Below are 17,086 nucleotides of genomic sequence, written 5' to 3'. Positions count from 1 at the left end.
ACGCTAAAAATATTGGAGGTTTTTGTAACCTTCACTTGTTTCTGATCATTTTTTTTAGTTTACTGATGGTAAAATGTGCATGCCACCTTCATTATAATAGGAATAAAATGCTTTGTTTAGATATGAAATATATAATTGTATAGATTAAATTGCACTGACCTACATATTAACACAATTTGATCATAACCTTAACTGAATCTTTTGTTTTTTACACATATAAGTGTTCACAAAACCAAATGTTCCCTTGATTCACACTTACTATATCTGAAAAAAAAAAAAAATTCACTTTTGCAACTGCAATTGCAATTTGTTGGATGTTTGATGGATTCACAATTCTATTGCATGGATTATTTTTAAATGTGTGACCTCTGGTGTAATGACAAGGAATGGACACTATAATTACAATACAAGGATATGAGTGTTTATGCCTAAATGTTTCAAACCGATTAAATGAAATCTAAAGTGTCTTTCCTTTCTTTTTGAGTTTGAGTCATGCTTTTGCTTCAGAAAGGCAAAACGTGAAAATTACTTCTTGTCAGATGTGGTGTTCTTTCCAGAGCATGAGAAGGAAACTGTCACTTCTAAAATTCCCATTTACAAAATATTCAGGCAACATTTGGTTTCAGCTGACTGGTGCTGCTGCTACTCTTAAATGCATCTCGTTCTCAGTGCAAAGCATGTCAGTTTCTCAGCCCCAGTGTAAAAGATGCTGCGTCATATGCTTTTCACATTCTAGATCTTCTTGTGCATCTGCTGATGATCAGTCTCCCTTTTATGTGTGAGTATTGGAAATTTAAAAAAGAATGATGTGCTTTTAGGTTGATCAATTAAAACCTCATCTGTCTCTGTGCATCAAAGCATGTGTTGCAGGGAGTTTTATCCAGATCACTTAATATTCACCACATGTCAACCCAGTTCAGGACAATACCACCAAGGATAATATTTGATACCTCAACAACACAGTGTAGTGTCCTACTAAATGTGATTAACCATTGTGGAAATAAACAAGGGTGATTATCATCAATAAAAAACATTGAAAGCTAAGAAACCAAAGGCTTGCCCACACACTTTAAAGTATGTTGTAATGAATTTGGTCTAATTGGGCTTTAAGCAGATGGCAAGACTGGAGGCACAGGATTCCAAGGATTCTAGTCATTGCAATTTTTTAAAAAGAAACAAAAATCCACCTGAGGACAATTCGTGATTTAAATAAATCTCGTATTGGGATATTGTAGATAGATAGATCATGTTTTAAATCAGAATCGTATGCTAGCTATTCAACACTAGCTAAGAGGTCTAGCTGTAAGACAAAATAATTCTACTGCAAATCTAGTAACACTGCTTCAAGTCACACATCATATACCCACACTGATTCATGTTTGATGTGACCTACCTTGACAGAACTAGACAGGGCTCCCTGCAATGCACTAAATTTGCTGACTTGTCTTAGAGCAATTTATCTGGATAAATCTCAGATCTGACATTCTTTCAGCACTAACCACATTCCCTCTCATTTTCATTAACCAACATTTTTCGGGTTTCTTCTGTGCGAAGGCATTTAAGGGCTTGATTTCTGAGGTGATGATATTAACACATGTTAAGTGTTTGGCACATCCCATCCTTCACTCACTAATGCATTTGTTGATCTGTTGTGTTAATATTGCCATGCGGGTATTTGTTAGGGGAAGGCGTTTCAACTCCAGTGCTGTTTTCATTGATCAGTATCTGCATGCTTTACTTCTCACACAAGTATACTGGTGTTCCTCTTGCATTAGATCTGTCATCATTAAAATGTGTTGTGATATATTTATTATATTATGAGCTATCCATATCTCATCCTCTTGATATAACATTGTTTTTATATTTTAGATATATATTTTACATTTTAATCTAAAGAGCATAAATTTACCATTTACTGGCCAACATAGGAATTAAACTTGAGGTCCATTTACACTTTTGTTTGGTGACCATTGTATTCAAGTAATTTTAAAATAATACATTCACTGAGATGATTTGTTACTTTAATGAATATAAACAAAATAACACAGTTAAGGTTTGATGATATTATGTGCATATTGCATAAATACTTTATACACAGTACTAATACCGTAATAAAAAGAAAAGTAAAAACAAAAACAAAAACAGGTTCCTGTTCAGCCTCCATTGATTGGCTATTTGGTGGTTTGCTGTTGAGCTGTAGAGATAGCAGTTACATTTCTATTAATGATTTATGTAAATAGAGTTGTTGACAAACCTGTTCACACGCTACTAAGTCATACAATATTATATCTATCACAAATTGATTCAATAATGAACTAAAAATAACTTAAAATACCTTACATTTGTCTCACCTTACAGATTTTTTTTAGGATAAATGTTTGCACATTATTCAAATGGCTGTGTGCATTTTACCAATGGCACAGCAGAATTATGTAATAAAATGTTAAAAGTTATATACATTGATAATGACAGATCTAACGTTTATTATACTGACATGCATAATTTCACTTGCATATGTTTATTTTTATTTTTTATTTTAATATATATTTTATAATGTGTATGTAAGCTTGCTTAGTCCTATACTTGCTGCTTTGTTCCAGTATCACCTATGTTCCTGCTGAATATCTGGAAGAATACAGGAGCAGCTTGGGTCACCAGAAGGATGAAACTATATCTGTTGAAGGAGCTCCTTCAACATGGTAATTAATACAGCACTGTCATTTTCATCTTAATAGACTAATAGTCTTAATAGCACATTTTTAAAATTCTGTTTGACTGTATTTTGAGAATCAGAACAGACTGTCTCAGGTAAGCACTATCCCATGTAGGTTCAGTATCATGTTTTATCACATAGGGTAGCTGGGTGTACATTTGTTTTGAAAATATGATGAGGTGATTCTAGGATAGGTGCAGTGCAAAAACCTGCAACTGTAAAATCCAAATTGCCTTGTTTTGTGGCTAGGTGATTAATTCACACTGTGTCTTGTATCAGTTTGAGAGCAATGCAAATTACCTGAAAAACACTTTTCAGTAGTCTTAATTATGTTAATAATGATCATGGTAAACAGCTGTTATGCAGCCCAGAAGGTGAAATTAGAGATCAGGAACTATGAGATGAGAAAGTAAGAACACAAATATGCTGTCATTTATTTTGTAAAATGCACAGATTTTCTTGCCTAGTGTTACATTCATATTTCCTTTTCTCAAGCTTCCATGAATGGAAAACTTAAATGTCAAACTGTCAAATAAAGAATTACAAATCGATCCACGTCACTGTAACAAATCCTTTTTATAACTACCTATTGTATTGCACATTTAAGAAGATAGACTCTGATAGAACCAGCTAATATTCAGTGAAATCAAACTTTCAGTGTGATTGTTATTCTTTCTGTATAGGAAAAGAAAAACACAAATACAAGGACTAGAAAATTTGAATGAGACTAATAATAATTTAAAAAAAAGAAAATCTGAACTGGCAATAACAGATCGAGATGCCTGCCTATCATTCTCGTGCTGCACTGGAACCTGGTTTTTTGGCAATGGTTGCAGCCTGGCAGTAATTGAAAGTGCAAACCAACATGCATTGAGAAAAAAATCGAATTGAAGGCTTGATTGTAAAAGGGAATAGATGCCATGACTGCAAAGTAGTGTATTGTTTTTGTCTTTTCCAGTGGGGAGTTCCCTGAGCTTCCTGAGCGAGAAGATGGGGAAGGAGAAGAGAGTGAGCTACAGAGTGCTGCCTACAACAACTGGAACCAGCCGAGGAAGTGGGTATCCTGGCTGAACAGCTAATAACAGCAGTCACATAAAGGCTTACACAATATAATAAGGAGTTACTGTCATTTCAATGACAATTAAAGTTCTAAGATGTTCCCACTCATGTTTAACTAGCACCCAACATAATCTTTATACATCAAAAGATTTAAGCCTATATTCATAACAAAAGATAGCCAGAAAAATTTGTAAGTTTTTGTTTTACTTTATTTATTTATTTTTCTTAGAGTAGAGCTATTTCGGGAGCCTGGTAAATCTCTTGGCATCAGTATTGTTGGCGGCAGGGGAATGGGCAGCCGGCTCAGCAACGGAGAGGTGATGAGAGGGATCTTCATCAAGCACATTCTGGAGGACAGCCCTGCGGGAAAAAATGGCACACTGAAAACAGGAGACAGAATAGTGGAGGTGCGTATCACCCAGCATGTAAATATAGCAAGACTGTCTCTGTCTAATACTGATCTGAGACATTTCTGTTTCAAACTATTAGGGGATATGTATCAAGTATAATAAATAATTCTCCAATAGATGTATTATTGTATGTGGAAATACCAAAAACATTGTTTGTTGTTTGAGAGAAAATAAGAAGTTTGAGTCTTCAGTGAAATACAGGAGTAAAAGTATGCTTACATTTGCTTACTATTCTTATGGTAATTGAAATCTTTGTAGACTGAAAAGGGAAAACGTGGTACGTATCTGATCTTTTCATTTCTCGGTCCAGGTGGATGGAAATGATTTACGGGACGCCAGCCATGAGCAGGCAGTCGAGGCCATCCGCAAGGCCAGAAATCCTGTGGTGTTTATGGTCCAGAGCATCGTGCACAGACCCAGAGTGAGTGACCCACAGTTTAAAGATTATCACCCTGGGGAATGAGAAACGTATTGTGTGTGGGTTTAGATTAGCATATCAATTTGAATTACTTAATACATTTTTTGCATAATAAGACATTATTAAGTAATTGATCTGGGAGGTGCTTCTCAATGACTCATGCAATTCTAAAGCACTATGTATATTTAAAAGACATCACCTGTCGTCTTCCAGGTTTAACACTATCAACTGCAATTGTTTTTAAATATTAATTGTAAATGTTTATTTGTAACAAATATAAATTCATAGTTTTGGAGGAGGGTGCTTTTGAGGTAAACAGAGGTAAACTCTTCTGCCCTCCACTTACCACAGCAAGGCCGGGGGCTCTACTAGTGCAGCTAGGAACAGGACCGTAAACTTCTTGCACAGTGTAATATATAATAATACATATATATAGGTGCGGTGCAATCAAGCAATCTGTGCGTCCTCCGCTCAATAACGTGGCAGTGGACCCCTGATCCAACAGGAGCAGGGCCACAGACCCAACTTATACAACACAATACACAATACACAGCCGACTAGTCACTGCCAGGCTGGAAAATAATAATAATATAACACATAAATAGCGTGGCAACAGGAACATTCATGTAGCTTACACACAGCACAGGAGCGCCCTGCCCAACTGAACAGTACAGGGCAGGGATCTCCACTGTGCTACAAATCAAACATAAGTCATACAAACAAACTATATACACCATGGGGCACAGGAACCTTTCATGCACCACACGTGGAACAAAGAAGCAGTTGACGCCTGCAGGTTAGTGCAGCTAATGCAGGGTAACATTAGCTGTACTGGGCACACGTGCACCATCACAACACATTGTCAATAATGAACGAACTACAGTATATACAGGTGGCATCTAAGTGCAACGTACCTGGAGGCCGCATAAGAGACCCTTGGAACACATCAGCAGGGCTGTCAGTAAGTCCAGGAGCAGCTCTTGTGTGTGCTCGACTGGAAGGCATAGTGGAAGGGTGGAAGGGAAGGGAAGAGAAATACGGTTCGAAGTAGCTCCAACAGGATGCTAACAGGGGCAGACTGGGAGATAAATCAGGAGCCAGAGCCTGAAGCCAACACCAGGTTCCCGATGGAGGGGACCGGGCCCGTCACGTCCAACTTGTAGAACTGAACAAATTTAAGCAACGAGCTCAAATCTGCAGCTGCACAAATGTTTGCCATGGAGGTAGGGCTGTGCTCAAAAAATCGATATGGCAATATATCGTGACATACTCCTTGCTTTTAGCAAATCGGTTGGGACTTGGCAGTTGGCGTGAAAATAGGCGCACCAGGTCAATTTTGTAGTATTTTTGAGTCAGTCTGTTTACACAGGGATTCCAATGCAGAGATGCTGGGCCACACGGCCAAACCCATCACCACAGCACAGCACAGCACACAGCACTACTGCTGGGTCAAAAGTGTCATAACTAGTTTCAGAGTACTGTACATGTAGAGAGTTTAATATACTGCGGTTATATTCAAAACACACATGTGTTCAATACAATAATAATCAAAAACATATTTATTCCAATCTGAGAACAAACCACAAAAAGTAATTCAGACTAAGCCAAAAAATTATTTAAAACTAAAATACAAAGCTGATGAATTGCTGATACATGTTTGCGTATTACTTTATATAGTATAAATTATAAATATGTAATGTGTGTTACTCGAAACCTTGGAAGCAAAGTGGTCCAGTTATTGTGGCGCAGATATGCAGAATCTCACCGATTCCATTGGTGGGGCAGTGCACATATATGAAAAACGAACTTGACCATCTGCACTGGCGTAAGGGGCATGACATACAGAAACAGAGCACCAGGCTGCTTTCCCCTTACTGTCTAACTTAAATACCCTTTGCATCCCAGGTACAAGTATAACCGCAGAGAGGGTGTTCTCCACCGCTGGAGACATAGTTACAGCTCAGAGAAGTGCTCTGAAACCTGAGCATGTTGATCAACTGTTGTTTCTGCACAAAAATCTGAAAACATGTTAAGCCTTAGCTGCCAGTACAAGGCCACTTTTAAGTTTGTTTAAACAGTTTTATGTATTTTTTTAATATATATTTTTTTTATTAAAGAACTGATATGTCAGGTGGACATTCTTACAGCAAATAGAAGTGCACGTAATGTCAAGTGAAACCAGAATATTATTGTTGCATCAAAAAACTAAAAGCATCAGAGACAACAGGAAAGGCCATTTTAAGTTTAAAAATTTAAGATTATTTTATTTGCATTTATTAATAACTCTGAGATTAGAAACAGAATATTTTATTTTACTTTTAAGATCTCTGTGGGCCTGAATTTTAAGTGTTTTAAGTTGTGCGATGCTTAAGGCTGTGCCTTTATACAGAATAGTAAAGAACAGCTGTTGTACTAAATTCTGTGTAGGACATGGTCATTATTCAAAATCAATGTGTATCGTGATACGTATCGTATCGTGGCCTCTGTATTGTGACCGTGAGGTTGTAGGCAATACCCAGCCCTACAGGGAGGCTGTGGCAACGCCTCGAGGCAAATGGGCCACCAACTGTCTAGGCACGGGGTCCCCAGTGTGGACTCGTAGGCCATGGTAATAGTGTCCAAAATCCAATGCAAGAGGCGCTGCTTTGAAAGTGCCTGAAAGTGTCCACGCAGCATAGGACACAAACAGTTGGTCTGAGTGCCTGGTGTCCTTAGTGCATTGCAAGTAGCACATGAGGGCCCACACAGGGCAGAGCAGTTGAAGCCGACTCTCTTGCTCCGAAGAGAAGGGAGGCCTGTAGGCCTGTTGACATGGAGTGGAGACAGCACTTTCGGGAGGAACGCAGGGTTAGGCCGTAGCGTAACCCTGGCGCCATCTCCCCCAAACCGGACACACGCAGGTTGTACAGACAGGGCCTGTAACTCGCTTACGCGTTTTGCAGTGACGCCGTCTTAAGTGACACTAGCTTCAGCTCAGCTGAGTTCAGTGGCTCAAATGGGGCTTGGGAAAGTCCGTCCAGCACTACTTCAAAGCGCCATGCGGGCAGTGAAGGGGCGAGAGTAGGCCATAGCTGTCGAGCTCCCTTCAAAAACTGCATAGCCAGAAAATGAGACCCAGGGGGCTGGGCATGACATGCGGAGATGGGTGCCAGATACACTTTGAGCATGGACGGGGACTTGCCCTGGTCCAGCAGCTCTTGTAGGAACTGTAAAATGACCCCAATGGGGCAGTTACTAGGTCTTGACCGCCATCTGGCACCAGATGCTAAACGTCCGCCAGCTGTAGGAAAACTGCAACCTCATAGAGGGAGCTCTAGCCGACTGAATAGTGGCTACTACCGCATCTGACAGACCCCAGGAAATCAATCACTCCCGCTTAGGAGCCAGACCCATAGCTAGAGGAGGCCCAGATTGGGGTGCCAAAGCATGACCTGCCCTTGGGAAAACAAGTCCGCTCTCACCGGGAGCTGAAGGGCGATCAGGTCTGTGAACCAGATTCTGCGAGGCCACCGCGGGGCTATCAGCAGAACTGTCACTCGTTCTCTCCTGATCTTCTCCAAGACCCTGGAGAAGGGGAAACGGTGGGAACGTGTAGACGAGACAGCGGGACTGGCTGCTGTAAGTGCGTCTCCACTCGGCAACGTTAGCGAACACGGGGGCACTGCAACGCACAACTGCGCACAACCTTGCTTGTTGCCGAACAGAACACTGTGTATCCACACACTGGAGTGTAGGATACAAGCGCCACGTAGGCCTGTAGGCTAAACCACATCGTGTGTGCCAAGGTTTCTGGGGACACCGAGTGACGCGGGGTCCGGGGTCCGAGGGGGCCGAGGTTAGAAGACTACCAGCCGTAGCGGGATCTAAAACCGAGGCCTGCACACAGACAAGGAGGCATAGCAGAGCTCATTCTCAGTCAGCTGAGAGAGCTAGATCTCCTACAGCTGCAGCTGTGGGCTGTAGTGCGGGCGCAAGCCGGTAGAGGAGCCCCTCACGCGGGCAAGATCTCTTATGACACACTGAGGCTTTAGGCAATCGGGCCACAGATTTTACTGCTGCTGCCAGCGCTCCTGCTGTGAAGGAAAAAGCCCTGTGGACAGAAACCTGGCACAGCACACAGTCGGAATATATAAGGCACTATATAGACAGGACTATTTATTTTTAAATGTCTTATTTGTGTTCCGAAACCGAAAGCGCAGCCGGAGTGCGGACAGAACAAAAATAAAGACACACAATAATAATATGGTACTGAACGACACAGCCGTGAAGCCACCCAACCGCTATTAAAGAGTCCTAATGCACAATATCACACAAGACACAGAGAGCTCACATTCTCGGGTCCAACAAAATGGCAAAAGAGGAAGAGCCTGCGCTACCGTCACCTTTTAGACAAATAGGAAGTAGAAGGGACCTGCCAGTGGCAGCTTTGAGTGACATTTTCGATAGAGTTCCTACGGAAGTGCACAGAAACCCCTCCCCCTTAGGCAGTGCTTCCGACTTGAAAGATAAAAATGTTCACACATGCAGCTGTATTGGATATATTTCTTTAAAGGCGTTTATGTATCATTATCGAAGAGTTACATGGCAAATATAGTATGTTCTTAAATTTTTAAAACATAATTATTAAAACATGTCTGGGGAAATATGGAGCTTTGATTGAGGAAGTCTGAGGAAGTATGGAGCTTTGATTTCACTGAAACAGACGACTCTTAAGAACACATTTACTCAAGCTAAATGTCAATTCTGTTCCCCCCTCAAGCCATTCAATGCCATTTGTATAAATATTAAGTAGCCTGAGCTTTAGTTCTTCAGTTTTGTTCTGGTCTGTGCAAATATATTTAATTTCTATTAACTATATAATATATGTGAAACCTTAAAGGAGAAGACAAAACCAATATATTACTATTAACATCAATGAAATGGTTGTGATGCATTTAACTGTAAAATCTACAGTTGTCCTTAGTTTAATTTTCATTTGTTCCTGTCAGTAAACGGTAGTAATATATATCTGTATTATTATTTAGATACATTGATTTGTTTTATGTATGTGTTTATTTGTGTATTTACATATTTATATTTATATCCATTGAAAATAACGTATTGCTCAGACGTCACAGTCTGTAACTTACACTGACTCTTAAGATGAATGAATTTGATCCACCTGTTTTATTTTGTCATTGTTGCCGTTTGTGATTTGCTGTGAAAGGAGGTTAATGATATGGATTTATTTTTTTATCATTGGTGACATCAGTAGTACAGTCTAATTTGTATTCCATTTGTTTTCTCAACATTTAGCTGAAATTGCTCTTGAAATGTCTTAATAGTTTCATGCTGACTTGGTAAATTGTAATGACCCAGAATGCATGAACTAAACTCTTCAGTAAAACTGTAGTTGTTACATATAATAATTTTAATAGATGTCCATAATACTCTGCTGCTTCACATTGCTGTTTTGAATATCAGTTAAACTTACCACATTTGAAAAATGTGATGTTGGAAAAAAATCTACACACAAATATGACTGTTTTTAATTAATACGATTTGCCAGTAAGGTGACAGCATGATACAGCCAAGAATGTTAGTAATATTGTGTGTTTGTTTTGGAATTTAATGAAATGTTTTTTGTTTTGTTCCTTTTCCTTCCTGAACCTAAATGATTCCTCAGGTGCATGGCTACACTTCTTTCACGCTATGCCTGCATTAACTAACTTCATTGTCAGACACATTATTGTAGTTACACTAACCTGCAATACATCTCATTCTTTTCCTCTTACCAGCCTGAATCTTTCTATAGCCCTTCATCATCTCCTCTCATAGGGACATTTGTCACAGCTATAAATCCTTTACTTCATCAGCCATGTAAGGTAATGCTTTCTTCAGTAGCAACTCTGTATTAGATCACATTCTTTTCACCCTATAAAGAACTGCTCAAAATGTAAGTATTTACATGCATACAGGCAATTCTACTTCAGTGTGTATGTAAACAGCTGGATCAATTCAATTTATACTTGTTCTGGGGAAATCAATTTGTATGTCAGACACAGTGTAAATAAAGGTTGAGCACCAAAATGCTACATTGACTAATATATATATATATATATATATATATATATATATATATATAATATGTATTTATTTATTAGTCAATATATATATATTAAACTTTCCTTTCCACTTCAGAGAAGGGAAGTAAAACATTTCCCCAGAATTTCAGGATGTCAATACCGATATAATGCATGGCATTTTATCAGCTTAACTGAAACAGTATACCCATGCATGCTTTTACTGAAACACATAAGCTTATTTCTGTGAAAATGCATGGATAATTATTTGAGAATACACATACAAAAAGATTCCCTGGATCAACAATTAAATTAGTTCTGTTTGTGCTGTCTGTAAATTGTCTAAAACCTTTCAAATTGTAACCCTGTGTTGCTTTTAGAAGCCGCTCTTGCCTTTTCTGCAGTCAAACACACTCCCCGAGCCAGCCTTCAGCACTACTAACCCATTCGCTGCCTCCTTTCAATCTCCTCCCCTGTTCCAGGTTAGACCGTGTGCCCCTGTAATATGTGTTTCAGTCTGTCTGTGTTAAATTCATGAATTGCACTAGCATTCCTCTGATCTGAATACTCAGCATAGTGTTGTTTTTTTGCTTTGTATTCAGCATTAACCTTGATGTCTGCAATTTAATACAATTTTACTCTAACTCAGCTCCCAATTAATACTTTTTATTAGAGGAGGAGAAAACATGTTTGTGATACACATAGATGATGATAATATTAATAATATGTATAATAATAATAGTTAATTATGTGATATATTGTAACAATCATCATCCTGGATAAGGGTGTCTACTAAGAAATATAACAACAACAACAACAACAACCACAAAAACAACAACAACAACAACAACACTTTTGTGAAGTGTGCTGGCATGATCATTTATTAAATCAGTGTTAAATCAATAAGGTTGTCTGCTAAGCAATATAATAATAACAACAACAACAACAACAACAACAACACTTTTGTGCAGTGTGCTGGCATGAACATGTATTACATCAAAGGTTAATACATTTTGCAGCTAGTTTTAAATTATTCGATTTTTTATGAACCATTACAAATTTATGAAAAGAGCTATACATAACTAAACTACATTACATTATTCATACAGAATAACTTTTAAGATATCAAAATATATTGTGTATTTATTGTACCTATTGTATTATTATTATTTTAATTGTTTATAAGGCTCAACTCTTATTCACAAATACAGCATATAGCATTTACAAACATATACACTTGTGTTTAATAACTTCTTAAAGGAACAAGTGCTATAGTTACACAGATAGTTAATCAGGAATATCAGAGCTCCAAAGCATAATAATAAGTATTTTATCTATAGTATACTTCTTTATTTCAGACCTTCCATTAAATGTATGTATTTGTTTCTCTGATTGGTTTCCTTGTCATCATATGCACACAACAGGTGGTTACTGCAGAATCTAATGAAGATAAGCCAACCCCTGTGTCAAATGTAATTACCAAAAGTGAAAGTAAAGGCAAGGTTAGTATATATGTTTGTACATACAATTATGGCTAAACATGGGCAATCTTGCTGAAATACAGTGCTGCAGTATTCAGGAATGTGACTTGTGGGTGAAGTGTTGTTCAGAATGATAATGAGCCTATTAAACACTACCAGACTAATCCTAAATGACTTTAATCAATACAAAATACTGGGTGTGGAGGTTAGGTTGCTATTCTTGTCACCCATCATACCTTAATGTAACTGAAATGGTTTGAGATGTGCATGAAAGCATATTGAAAATAGAGCTTGCAACCAAATCTTCTCTGGAAGATGACTGAACAGACAACAGGAAATGGCAGTGTACTCCTAAAGATGAGTGACAAAATACTTTGAGTATATATGCAATTATAATGGCTAATAGTGGGGGTGGTTTATGGTAAATGTTTGCAGTAAAATTACATTCATTTTACAGCGCTCTTCTCAAAATGGTTTTGAGAATATAAACCTATCTGTATACATTTAAGGCAGACTTTTTCTTCCATGTTGTATTTCACTAAGATTGTCCATGTGGTCCCATAATTATGAACACAAATGTATATATTGAACTAATTTAAAACATGTTTTGTTGGTTTTTTTTACAAAAAAATGGAAGAAAAATATGTTTCTTGTGCCACAGCTTCACTGTGTCTTATATATTTTCTCTGTTGCTGTAGGGATCTGAGAGTCACAGTAGACTTTATCTTCGCCTCCCCCCAACTAACCCTTTTGCTCCTACTCCGTTTAAGGTTTGTGGGACTTTGTATGTTGTAGTGGCACCACCTACCATGTATGTGTGCACACATCCTGAGACAAAATAAAAAATAATATATATATTTTTGTATTATGATGTGAATGAATAAGTGTATGAATAAACTACATAATTCATACATGTAGTACATACATACATGTGACTCCAGTGTTTGTCCCATCTATTTCTTTTAGTTTTCGAAGATGACACATCATATCACTACTTTGTGGGGAATTAAATGACTAAGGCCTGGCTTAAATCACAACTTTCACCTGCCTAGCAATCAGATCATTCAAACCCAGAACCTGACATCGACCCCTAATTACTAAGGCTGAGATCATATTAAAACGTTTCAAATTTGTATCCTACTGTGTATTATTGTTAGAAGCCACTGTTTTAAATACAAATGTAATGTACAGGTTTGAGATTTGTGGTTTGTGAGTAGGTCACATTTTGTATTGGGTAATATGTAATTTCCAGGTAGGGCACAGTTTTTGTTTAAGCCAGCCCAATGTCTGCTTAGACACCATACAGTCATTAGAATAAATATGTATAAATAATTGACCTTGGATGAGCACAACTTCTTTTATCAGCTACAAAACTGAGGATATTTTCAAATGTTAAAGATTTTTTAAATCTCGTTTCGTACGCTTATTTTTTAAACTGCAATTTAGACCAAGAATGGAGGTGTCCTGATCCAATGTCATCTGAATGTTTCCATGAAACAGGCAAATGGTACTCTAGATTAAAAGTTAATAAATCATTCTGAGGATTTGTATGTGTCATCATAAGACTTTTTCAGCATGATTGTAATTAACAGGATAAAAATACTAGTTGACCATCATTATAACTTGATTTCACCATAAACAACAGTGTTTTACTTAGGGTGTCAAGGTAAGTTTTATTCTAAATTAAACAATTACCCCTTAGTTGTGAGAGTCCAGATTCACCGGCGGGGTAGTATTTTTTTTTTTTTTTTAATTAACAGGTTATAATGTCATTGATACAAACCAAGAAATGCATACAATTACATTAATTCTATTCATGAATCACTTTAAATACTTGTTCCTTTCTAATCAAAACAGTTAATGTCTCAGAAAATATGTTGCTTTGTGTAAAATACTGTTTTGAAGGATTGTTGTGAAATATAACAACATTAGGTGTGAGTCTAAAACATGCTGTCAAAGACAGATGGCTTTATCTGGTATCATATAGAGTAAAATAAGAAAAAATATATAAATCAACTAAATCTGTGTGAAACTGTTGTTCCTAAAGGCCATAGTGCCTTTCTAAGGCATGCTTTTCTCTCTGTCATTAAAAACAATCTGAAAACTTTTCCTACAAAACCTACATAAGAGGGCTCCATTTGATATATAAATATTGTTTTCTGCATGTTTTTATTTTCTGTTTCTTTTTTATGTGATGAACACATCAGGCACCACCAAACAGATTGGATATGGATACAGGCAAGACATCTCCTCCTGTCCCCACACTGCCTCCTCTCCCAATGGTGCCTTACGCTGGTGAGACAGATACGGACGCACTGCCAGAGCCCCCAGAGAGGCCTGCCTCGCTGCCACAGTCTCCAGAGGAGGAGGAGGATGAATTTGGCTATAGCTGGAGTATGTACCTGCTGTAGTTTTTGACAAAACAGGCATGATCATAGATATCCCAACACTATCTCGCAAACTTGAGCTCATTTGTTATTTTCTTTCCCTCTGAACTGCTTATTTATTTATGCTTGTGCAGAATATTTGTACTAAAATGATAAAAACAAAGTACTAATCCCACACATTGTAAACCTGGTTTCATAATATTTAATCTATTATGTACTTTATATACATAAATTGCTTTATTTGAATAAAAATATCATACCGGTAGGAGAAATGCTCTTTGTAATAACTCAGTACAGGATGAAGTACACAATTTTACCACGTGACTAAGTAGTGTCTTGAAATTACGTGTTTGTAGCTATAGTGATGGAGAACGAAGGAACTGCATGATTGCTGCTGACTGCTCTAACGTCTTCCCCTTAGAAAAGATCATACAGCGCTATGGGAGCTTGCCAGGGGAGTTACACATGATTGAGCTGGAGAAAGGGAAAACTGGGCTGGGTCTCAGCCTGGCTGGCAACAAGGACCGCTCCAGAATGAGTGTGTTTGTAGTGGGAATTGACCCGTGCGGTGCTGCTGGGAAGGACAAACGGATCATTGTTGGAGACGAATTACTAGAAGTCAGTAGCTTTTCTAATGCTGCCTCTCTCTGGTTCCCCACCGCATCCCTTCATTATAATCCGTTTCCTTGTGTCTCTTCTAACTGTAACAGTCAAGGTCCTAGACAGAAGCCCTTCAAAGCAAAAGGGTCTCAGACCCAAGCGCGGTGCAAAATATAAAGTAGATGGTAAAGGATAGAAAATGGCAAAGCTACAAGAGGGAGTCCAAGAGTCATAGTTTACAAACAGGCAGGTGGTCAGTACAGATAATCCAAGAGTAGTGGAAGTGATCTGGGGACCTCGGGTGGAACAAAAACCAGCAGGGCAGGGGGTACTCCTGGACCGGTTTGAAAACCACTGTTTATACATTATACAATGTGTACCTTCGAGTTAAATTAAAGAAACAATGAATTGGAAATATTTAAAGTGCATTTAACTTCACATAAAATATATTAAAGTACAGGACAACTCAGCCTAACTTAATTATATAATTTTCTTGGTTTATTACAGTTTTATTGTAATTTGGAAAATATGCCTAATTAATCAACTTTTCACTTGCAATCATGTTCAGATAGCCCACTTTGCAATCAAAAATGCATGTCTTACTAACACTTAGATCAAGTATTAAAACCTAAGACCTTTTTTTCATGATTACAGATAAATGGCCAGATTTTGTATGGCCGTAGTCATCAGAATGCTTCCTCCATTATCAAAAGTGCCCCCTCTAAAGTGAAAATCATTTTCATCAGGTGAGAACACTCAACTGGACATGTGACTGTTTAATCTGCATAATAACATTGCAGGAGCCTAGTAATACTTAATGGTTTAAGTAAATGATGCTAAGATCACTATACATAATTTACTTTAAGACTTATCACTATCATTTTGTATTTCCACTTTTGTCCAGTAGAGGACACTCTTACCATTCACTATAACCAGGGGGTGGACAATTCCCATCTTCTGGGGCTGGGTTCATAAAGGTTTGAGAGGTGTCTTTCAATTAGCAACTGCAACTGCTTTACTTCTTATCCTATTAATTATTTAAATTAAGTAATTAAGACCTGAGGTGGAATGAAAACCAGAAACCCTTGAAGCCCATGAGGACTGGAATTGCTTATCACTGCTATAAACTTCAGAAAAATGTATTATAAATGTATAATTAAAAAATAAAGATAGAAATTACATTGACCAATTGAAATTCACATAACATTAATTTAATCTAATATTTTTGTTTTATTATTATCAGTAGCAGAAGTAATTTTACTATTAATATTGATAATATTATGAATAATAATAATAATAATAATAATAATAATAATAATAATACATGAAAAGTAGATACTCTCTATTAAGGGGTTTAATTTTTTTTTTTTATTACTGTGCTGGACACTATATTAACTTGAGAAACTCTTCCTTTTCTCTGCTGTCATAAATAAATAATAATAAATATATTATAGTTAATGCAATCTAAATCAGACACAAACATGTGAGACATTTCTTTGTATAGTTTTCGTTGTGCCTGGTGATCTGTGACACTGTTAATTTTAAAGTGTTTCTCAAAATGCAGTTGTATTCACAACTCAGTGTTTGAAAATATAAACCAAAATGCCACACACAGGAACACAGACGCCCTGGACCAGATGGCTGTGGGTCCAGTGAAAGAAAGTGGAGACATGCTAGAATCACAGACTGAGGTAACTCTCACATAGCAGTGCATTGCAAAGTAAATTAATATCACCTTTCTCTCAAACAACTGTACATTATTTCATAAAGACATGCTGAATATTTCTGAGAAGGATGGGATGAACACTGATTTAAACCTTAATACAGTGACAGTTATGTTTGCATTTTCCTTTTGAAAAACACTAAATGTTAATGAAGGTTTCAGTCATTTCCATTCTGTTTTCATGCTACTAGAGTCCCAGAATGCTTCGCTGTAAAGCAGGGCATGGCCTTGAC

The 17,086-nt window shown here is 37.5% G+C and overlaps 1 protein-coding gene across 11 annotated transcripts in view; it reads left to right on the top strand.

The window, feature by feature from the left end:
- The window catches only part of LOC136766683 (multiple PDZ domain protein), a 56,825-nt gene that overhangs the window by 27,996 nt on the left and 11,743 nt on the right, over window positions 1-17,086 (top strand). For 4 of the 11 annotated variants that reach the window (XM_066720378.1, XM_066720382.1, XM_066720387.1 and 1 more), the window contains 12 exons: window positions 737-778; window positions 2,601-2,699; window positions 3,672-3,767; window positions 4,002-4,179; window positions 4,493-4,603; window positions 11,043-11,144; window positions 12,087-12,164; window positions 12,842-12,913; window positions 14,351-14,537; window positions 14,952-15,148; window positions 15,785-15,876; window positions 16,746-16,821. In XM_066720378.1, coding sequence (XP_066576475.1) covers window positions 737-778; window positions 2,601-2,699; window positions 3,672-3,767; window positions 4,002-4,179; window positions 4,493-4,603; window positions 11,043-11,144; window positions 12,087-12,164; window positions 12,842-12,913; window positions 14,351-14,537; window positions 14,952-15,148; window positions 15,785-15,876; window positions 16,746-16,821 — 1,330 coding nt within the window. The remainder of the gene's footprint in view (window positions 1-736; window positions 779-2,600; window positions 2,700-3,671; window positions 3,768-4,001; window positions 4,180-4,492; window positions 4,604-11,042; window positions 11,145-12,086; window positions 12,165-12,841; window positions 12,914-14,350; window positions 14,538-14,951; window positions 15,149-15,784; window positions 15,877-16,745; window positions 16,822-17,086) is intronic. The other 7 variants (XM_066720388.1, XM_066720379.1, XM_066720381.1 and 4 more) reach the window with 6 other exon arrangements.

This window comes from Amia ocellicauda, chromosome 13 (genome assembly GCF_036373705.1).
Source record: "Amia ocellicauda isolate fAmiCal2 chromosome 13, fAmiCal2.hap1, whole genome shotgun sequence".
Classification (NCBI taxonomy): domain Eukaryota; kingdom Metazoa; phylum Chordata; class Actinopteri; order Amiiformes; family Amiidae; genus Amia; species Amia ocellicauda.
The sequence above is the reverse complement of the archived record's forward strand: the minus strand, read 5'-3'. Positions and strand labels throughout refer to the sequence as shown.